Source organism: Lactuca serriola, chromosome 4 (genome assembly GCF_051521515.1).
Source record: "Lactuca serriola cultivar US96UC23 chromosome 4, Lser_US96UC23_V15, whole genome shotgun sequence".
Classification (NCBI taxonomy): domain Eukaryota; kingdom Viridiplantae; phylum Streptophyta; class Magnoliopsida; order Asterales; family Asteraceae; genus Lactuca; species Lactuca serriola.
The window spans coordinates 8,999,222-9,008,325 of NC_136411.1; the positions used below are offsets into that span (position 1 = coordinate 8,999,222).

Sequence of the window (9,104 nt, forward strand, 5' to 3'; positions counted from 1 at the left end):
AAAACGGAAGTACGATGGTATTTTGTGAAAAAACGAAATTATGAGGGTGTTTTGTGAAAAAACAGAAGTATGATTGTATTTTGTGAAAAAACAAAATTATGAGGTTATTTTGTGAAAAAAACGGAAGTATGATGGTATTTTGTGAAAAAAACGAAAATATGATGGAATTTTGTGAAAAAACGAAATTATGAGGGTATTTTGTGAAAAAACAAAAGTACAAGGAATATTTGGGTTTAAAATGAAAATAGGTTGTCATTTTGGGTTGAAGACGAAACTTTGCTACAATTTTGGGTGAAAATGAAATAAAGTTGTAATTTTGGGTTCTAAACAAAACTTTTCTGCAATTCTATGTTAAAAATGAAAGTAGGTTGTCATTTTGGTTGATGTTGTGTTAATCTACACATAAGTTTGATGGTTTTTAAAATTGTTGGACAATTTTGCTCTTGTCCCAAAGGTAGTAATCCTCAAAAACTTAAGGATAGGGAAGTTCAAGTCACGTAAATAATACGACCAAAAGCGAAGAATCTCAATTGTTAATTTTGATTAAAAATGATAAGTATAAGTACATTTCTCATTTTGGAAAAAGAAAGGGTAAGTACACTGTTATACAACAACCACATCTACAATTCTAGAGTTTGTTTTTATTAAGATCCTTTGATCCCAAATCTTTTTGGCTCTTAATATGTCATTACGTCCATCATTATGCAAAAATTATTTATAGATCATGGAACCTGCAACAAGGGTATTTCAGTCATTAGTTAGTAAGGTTGTGTAAATGTGTAGATGACTAGGTGAGTATTTCGGTAACCTGCAAGTAGACTTCTTTTTTTGTGTTGGAAGTGTGCACAACATCATTGTTGGATGGAAGAACCATTATGAGGGTATTTAATTCACATGTGATATTCAAAATCTACCATTTTTTTTGCAATAGCATGTTCAATTGTTTTTTTACATGATCTAGGATTAGTTAGTTTCTAACAAAAAACAAGTCTTTTGATAAGTAAATGAAGAAAGATCGTAAAGAGGGTCTTATCATGATGATCAACTCTTTTTTTTTTCTTTTTGTAATAGACTACAATTATGGTCGATTCGATTGTTGAAATTATTATTTCATAATTTTTAATAACATAATCGTTTTCAACATAATATCTTTGTTGAAATTTTTATTACATACTTTACACATGCACAATGCACAATGTACGAATATTTGCCTATCATGTTCATACATGGGTGTGCACCTCCACTTGGACGAACCTTCCCACTCTTCTCACTCTCTTATCTTATGCAACATTTACCAATGTTTTTTTTTTTTTATTATAGATTGAGACTGTATAAGGTAATCAGTTATTATCGTTGTACATATTTGGTTATTGACATTTATTTTGTTTGCAATTTATTTTGTTCAGAAAACACCATTAACTTTTTTTTATTGTTTTATTAAACCTTTTTACATTTTTTTGAACTTGTTTTACAATTTTTAATTACATTTTTACACCTTAAAAAATTAAAACATTTTTTTATAGTTTTTATGACTTCTTGATAACTTTTTAAATTTTTTGTTCATATTTCCACTAACGTTTCCACGTGTAAGTTATTTGTTTAGGTAAATTACTATTATACCGAAATAAAAATAAATATATTAATATAAGTGCTATTAAGAGTTTCAACTTTATAAGATGATTGTCGTTTGGTTTGTAACGAAATATAGATAACTTATATTTTTATTATCGTAGTATAATCAGTAGTTTATGGTACATACATATTGTATTTGATGACGTTTCAAAGCCGATATCAATGCTGTGGTTGCTTTTGGATACAATCTACTACTATTTTTTAACATGTTTTGATCGTATGTAGGTATTTTTTTTCATCCCATGTTTTTTGGATAATTATTAACTATGTAGGTTATTTCAACATAACCAATCATTAATGGCGAAACAATCTTTTTGACATTTTAGACGAAAACATAATCAATTTTCTGGAATCCTACACATTGAAAACAAGGATGATTATAATCTTTCTCCTTTTTTTCCGTACAACTTCCATCATATATAATTCCATGACTTTTTTTTACCAAAATATACTTATAAGAACTTTTTTCAAGTGATAAATTAGTGTAACGCATTTTTATTACTTATTCATCTTACAGTACAAAACAATATAAGTTCTTGTTCAAGGTTTACACGTACTTATCCACCAATCCATTAAGATCTTATGGGTATTAATCATTCTGGTATTGTTTGGAACAAACTGGAATTGAAAAAACTAAAATACCACCGAAACGATCCCAAATAACATGCAAACTTTTGGTTTTATTCTTTGCAAAATAAAACCATAAAACAACGTTCTTTGGAAAATGAAATATCTTGAAGAAAAAAATTGGCTTGCCTCTCGTTCGAACCAAATTATGAAAAGAAATTCTAGTAAAAAAATCCCTTTTTACTAGAATTTCTTTTCATAATTTGTTTAAGTTCTTCCAACAAATTCATTATAAAAAGGTAAAATTGTAACCTATGGGTGGCCCATGATGAACATGTGCTTACTAATAATATTTTAAATATATAATATTTGCACTTAAAATATCCATTTTAAGTGTTAAGCTTTTATTGTCGGACAAAAATTTGGCATATGATCCAAAAAAAGGTGATCGCAAGGCAAATTCACCAAATGGCTGGTTATAAACAAAGATTGTTTTTTTTTTTTTTTTTTAACACAAACTAATTAATCTACTCCTAAATACTATCTATGCCTCCTTAAAAACTTAAACTCATGACCTCTCATTTGAAAGAGTCACTCCCTACCGCTAAGCCAAAAAGCTCTTTGGCACGAAGATTATTAGTTTGAAAATAAGTAAATTGGAAAGGAAGTTGTCCAATAAATATTAAAATGTTTACTATCTTTTATTTTTATGATATAGTATTTATGTAATATTTAATATCTTAGATATTTATAAAATTGAAAAGGCACTAACGAGTCAACCCAACCTAGATCAAAATAAAACCATACCAATCCACCCTGTCAATTTGCCAACACTTCTAATAATAGACAGCAACCACAACATTGTGAATAACTATTATTCCCTCCCATGATGGGATTTTGTAAAGTTTTTTCCTATTTTAATTGTTCTACAAAATTTTATTTACAAGGATTAACGTCCTATTACAACACTATAGAACCCAACCTTTTCATTATTTTTTTCCTTAAAAAAAACATTCTCGAAAACACAAAATTAACGCAAATTTTATGTGTCAAAAGTAAAAAACTCTTAAAAAGGTGGAAAAGATTTTTGAAGATAAAGGACTCACTTAACTATTACATACTCTAAGATTGTGTTTATACACATAACAATGTTTTTCTCAGATTTGATTGTGTTGATAAAATACATTTGTTTGATTTAACAAACCATTTTTGATGATAAACTTGTTTCCTCCTAGCTTTAAAAGTACTTATATTATGCAAGGTAATCAATTTACCTTTTTACCATTGTTCTTACCATATGGATACCACACAAAGCTTAATCCAAACAACCACAATCTTTGATGTATTCAAATCATCTTAAGAAAGCATATCAATTTACACTGAGAACAGTCCGACATCATACAATGACAACAAAGAAAGATTCGTTTCTTCAATGAACAAGAATACAATATAATAATATCAACAACTTAAAGCAATGGCCTCCAAAAGGGACCCCATAAACTTCATTTGTGTTTCTTCATTGATTCTTGAAAATGGAGGGACATGTACAAATAGAGACTTGTGTCCTTTCTCTTCTGCAAAACGGAGGGAATGATAGTATACATAGTTACACACAAAACGGCCTGCATCATCAGAGATCATTGCATCATCATAGCCCTTCATCTTTTTCAAGAATTCCAAAATCGCATCAATCGAGCAACCAGTCTTCAAAATCAACACACATTTTATTAGTAGTAAGCTCCATGTGTCCTTAAAATCATTATTATACAGAAAATACATATGATTTTTACCTCTCGTATCCGAGTTATTCCTCCATCCTCTGGGACAATTGGAACCCTCTGCAAACAAATGAATTTAGGTATAAAAAAATAATTAAAATTTAATATTAAAAACCAAATTTATTGATAAAAAAAGAACCTTGGGTTGCCAACCAAGCTCATCTGGACAAGAGAAGGTAGCTTCATTTACTGCTTGTTTTTCAATGGCAAAGTTCGATGCTCCTCCATTCAACCCCATATGAAGCTAAAAAAAAAAAACAAACAAGAGTTCATGAATATCAACTTGAGAACAATTGAATCTGTATAATTATATTAATCTCACCCACACAACTTCTTTGGATCCGAAATTGTTTTCATTTGAAACACTTGATTCCAGAACCTTGTGAAGTGTGGTCAACGCACCATCTCCTGCAGTCTCAAGAATAGTGCAGCTGCCTAAAGAAACACCAAGGGGTAAACCTGTCTTTTCTGTATAATTTTGTAAATTTGAAACTAATGTTTCAGTAGGATTGGTAGCAAAAACATTGAACTTCTTGAAGCCAGTCACATGAATCACCACACTCTTTGGCCCTTCTGAACCCATTTCCTTCTCACAATCAGAGCTTCAATCACCAAATCCTGGCTGATTTCCTATATAGGAAGCAACAAATTTGCACCAAACATGATTAAAACCACTAACCCTAAAAAGGAAATAAAGTTAATAGCGGAAATGCTTATCCAGTTCGATCAATTTAATTTAATCAAAAAGCAATAATGCAAAAGCGAATTTATGATAAAAGCAACGTGATCATCTCCCAACCTAATAATTAACGCGCAATTATTCCAATCCGTAGATGATCCGAAATCCGATTGAAATACCTAAAAAGTAAAACCTAAACGGAATTGCTTAATGGTATCGTAAGGAGAATCAACTGAGGTGTAATCTAATATTAACCTCAACCACTTTTAAAAAACTTCTCAAAATGATTTGTGAAACACAAAGTCAATTCATTAACATTAAATCAGACGCTACAAAACTTTGTAAGAGTTCATGAATAATCAATAATCGCATCAAAACACTCACTCCAGTGCCAATTTTGAGTCAAATTAAATCCTCACATATATCATATACCTATATCAACATTAGAATCATATCCAAAATTAAGGCGAAACCAGAATTATTGATCATGGTATAAAGATATAGAGAGAATTACCTAAATCACTGACAATCCACGAGCTCTCACTCCGATGGCCGACGAGAGAGAGAGAGAGAGAGAGAGAGAGAGAGAGAGAGAGAGCGCACTTTGGTGGACTTTTAAGTCGTTTTATAGCTAAAATATGGAAGACCTGCTTCGATAAACTCTAATGTCGTGATCCATTATATTAAGAATAAATTTACAGATTTGGTCCCTGTGTTATGTTAATCCAAGATTTTTTTGTAAATTAGTTATTGTGGTTTTATTTTATCAACTAGGATCAAACCTAAAAAACAATATACAATATAACAATAACAATCAAAATTGAAATTTAAACATAATTTTGTTGTTATTTTCTAAATTCTAATTTATTTTATCCTCAACCATCTTAGAAATTATAATATTTCAAATATTAAATTACATAATTGATCATTGTGGTTTGGCACAATTCACACTATTGATCCTATTATAGATTTTGTAACATGGTTTGTCTTTGTGGTTTGCTTACCTTCACTAGTGGTCCTGATGCATATGAAAATGCCATTTTACCATTTTAATATGTTTTTCCTTTTCTTGTGAGCAATTTATGTATTATATAAACACAAAACTAAATACATCACCCCCATTCCCCTTCTCTTTCTCTCCCCGATTAATTTAGGAACCCAAAGCCCCATGGTAACTGATTTCAGTGGTTGATTCGAATATCAAAGAGGATCTGGATCGAATATTATATTGGAGTCTCTAAGCTTTAAAAAGCTCCAAGGTAACTTCATCTTGCCCTGAAGATTCGATCGTCAAGAAGATGGTAGTGAGTGTTGATTCTCTATTTTCACACAATCGGACATGAAAGTTTGATCAGAAGCGCCACCCTTTTGTTCACTTATTGGTTTTAACCAGTAGTGGTGTCGGTGAATTAACTTGTTGAACGTTGTTTGGATGTTAAAAAACAAAGAATATCGGACAAGGTATAATAAATTATACCTTGAATACACAAAAATAATGGAGACAAATAACTTGTTCTAGTTAATCTTGGATAATGATCCAGTCAAGCCTTGAATAAGAATATCAACCAAAGTATTCAATGCAAATGATTAAACAGTAAATAATATGAAGTAAATGCACGAAGAATGTTTGAAAGAGAATGATTGATGTAAATTTCACTTGTATATCTTTTGAAATGTGATATTAAATACAATGGTTGACTTCCTTTTTTATAAACAAGCAACTAAGATAAGACAATGAGACAAATAAGGCAATGTAAATTGCATATCAACAAATAGTACACTAACAAACGATATATGTTGATCTTCTCTCCTATATTGCAACATACTAAAATACAAAATAACATCAGACACATTTTCGGAATGAGCAACATCTCAGAATCATTACTAACTCGGAATGTAACATCCCAAAAATATTAAGAAAAAACTTTATTTTAAATAAAGTAAAACTACTCATTTCACTCCATCAAAGATAATTATAAAATGTATTCTCAAAACAAACATCAGAGTGCCATAAAACATAAGTGCAGAATCTTTAGTGGATGCGATGTAATCATACCGGTCCATTTCCCTTGCTACAAGAAGTAGGTGAAACATTTAAACTTTAAAACATAAGCACAAAACTTAGTGAGTTTCCCCAAAATACCATATATCATACATAAGAGTGGGGCTCGCCCTAGGGGTATATTTCAACCCATATGCATGCTATGATCCCACCATAGTCTTAGGGGTACTTTCATTGCTACATCCCCACTGCAATCTTTCCTGTCATGGTCCACCATGGTCTTCCATGCAAGTGTTTGATCCAACCAAAGTTTTTTATACAAGTGTTGTAATCCCACCACACTCTTTCATGCAAAATTCACATAGAAAATCTAGCATACATTGACACCTAGTGTCCTACATAGTATAGTGAGAAAACTCATCTAATCAAAGAGTTGTAATCCTCTACTCGAAATCCGACAGAATCAGCTACACGAAACTCCTAAAATAATTACAAACTAAACCTTGGTTTTTAACTCCAGACCTCTCCAAGTTTGACAAAAAGTCAAACTGGTCTAAAAGTCAACGATCAAAGTCAAAGGCCAGCCACCACGTCGTGGCCAACCCTTTACCGCATCGTGGCAACAACACGACAAAACAATCGCGAATGGAACCTATCGCCGCGCCATGGCAATTTTCTCACCACGTCGTGACCTCGACCAATCCCAAATCGCGATGGATCTGCCCACCACGCCACAGTCAGCACACAACCACACTGTGGAGGTACCGACAGATCCAAAATTCATTAAGTCCTTATTACGTTGAGTCCATCACTCCAACTTTCTAGAAGGCTTCCATGCACTCATTTAATCCATAAAATTCCCAACTTTATGGACATGCATGTCATGCACTCGAGTTAGGTCAAAATGAATTAAATGAGGCCAAATTTCATGCATGGCACCAAAACAACCCTAGGAGTCCAGATGTGGAACATATATTGCTTTAGGGACCTTAAGCAATGATAGAGTTGAATCACAAATAGATGATATGGACAACGACTGTGAATCTCATAAAGTCCACCCTAACGGAGAACGACGTGATGTAACAAGTGTAGGTAGTTGTTCCTTTGTACTTTACCATTTTGTGTAAACTTTAAATTTTGTTTTCAATTTTTCCCATTTTAACTTTGTGTCCATCAAACTTCTTTTGATCATACAATTACATCACTGAAGCAATCTAACTTGAGAAAAAAGAGAATACATATATGTGACAACTAATTTAAATTAAAAAGTAAGTTGTTATAAATGGTTACTATGAATGAAATGAAAACATTGGCCTTATATGTGTGTATTAATACTAAGGGTTTGGGCCGTAAACGAACACGAACGGATAAACAAATGGATTTTTTTGTTCGTTTTTGTTCGTTTAACAAATTACATTGTTCATGTTTATTCGTTTATGTTCGTGAACATAATTAAAAGAACGAGACTATTGTTCATGTTCGTTCGTTTAAATAAACGCACGAGAATTTGTGTTCACGTTTGTTCATTTACTGAATAAACGAACATAAATGAACTTCGTGCCTAACGGTTCACGATCAGTTCAATGAACGTTCAATTCGTTTATAGCCTACTAAAGGTAAATTGATCAAAAGCCACAAAAATTTGAAAGTATTATTGTTATTACGTTTAATTATGTCAATCAAAGTCAAATAAGTCATTGAAAATGGGTTTGATGGAAGCAATGTTAAAATGGAATAATAATAATAATAATAATAATAATAATAATAATAATTGAACTTTACACAAAAATTAAACAATGTTAAAATGTGAAGAAGACATATAAGACTAAACGATGTAAAAAGCTCATATTATGCATTGGATTTTTGATGCTCGACAAAAAAGAGATGAACTTACAACTTATCTTTTACAAAAAAATTTAGTTTGATATCCTAAAAAGCTATCAGTTACATACTATATTTTCACACGTATTAATCATCATGTCGACATAATTTTATCAGACTATCCAAAAGCAGAAAAGCTAGAGAAGGTTAATTCAAACCGATGAATCTTGGTAAGATTATGGAAAATATATAAATATATGATTATAAGAATTTTTCTTTAAATACATAAAAAAATATGGCCTAAGTTTTGCGTTTAACCAGCACAAACACAGGAATATTAGGTTCAACCTTTCAAGCACCATACATATGAGAAATGAGTTGTCGGCCTAATCTTCTTATTACTTATTACTTAATTTTCTGTCCTTCTTTGAGGTGGGCAGGTAATGAAATCATACGATTTGGATTTTATTTATTTTTAAATCATTTAAAAAAGATATATCTTTTGTTATTAATAAGTTATTTTGATCAACAAAACTCTAAACATTCCATACATATCATAGCATACCAAATTTTTTTTGACTATACTAAAGAAATTAAAGTAAATCACCGATATCTCATGTTTGAT

The 9,104-nt window shown here is 31.1% G+C and overlaps 1 protein-coding gene across 1 annotated transcript; it reads right to left on the bottom strand.

Annotated features, from left to right (window-relative positions):
- Positions 1-3,514: 3,514 nt before the first annotated feature.
- On the bottom strand, positions 3,515-5,310 carry LOC145100997 (uncharacterized). Its single transcript, XM_079038155.1, has 5 exons — positions 5,171-5,310; positions 4,300-4,607; positions 4,117-4,221; positions 3,990-4,037; positions 3,515-3,903 (listed from the first exon to the last, which is right to left on the bottom strand). The coding sequence occupies exons 2-5, from the start codon at positions 4,558-4,560 to the stop codon at positions 3,658-3,660; spliced, it is 660 nt and encodes a 219-aa protein (XP_078894281.1). The 5' UTR covers positions 4,561-4,607; positions 5,171-5,310; the 3' UTR covers positions 3,515-3,657.
- Positions 5,311-9,104: the final 3,794 nt, after the last annotated feature.

Coding starts and splice junctions, on each gene's coding strand:
- LOC145100997 (XM_079038155.1), bottom strand. CDS start 4,560: ATGGGTTCAGAAGGGCCAAAGAGTGTGGTGATTCATGTGACTGGCTTC. Junction 4,222..4,299: donor GATCCAAAGAAGTTGTGTGG/GTGAGATTAATA, acceptor TTTTTTTTTTAG/CTTCATATGGGGTTGAATGG. Junction 4,038..4,116: donor AGCTTGGTTGGCAACCCAAG/GTTCTTTTTTTA, acceptor ATTTGTTTGCAG/AGGGTTCCAATTGTCCCAGA.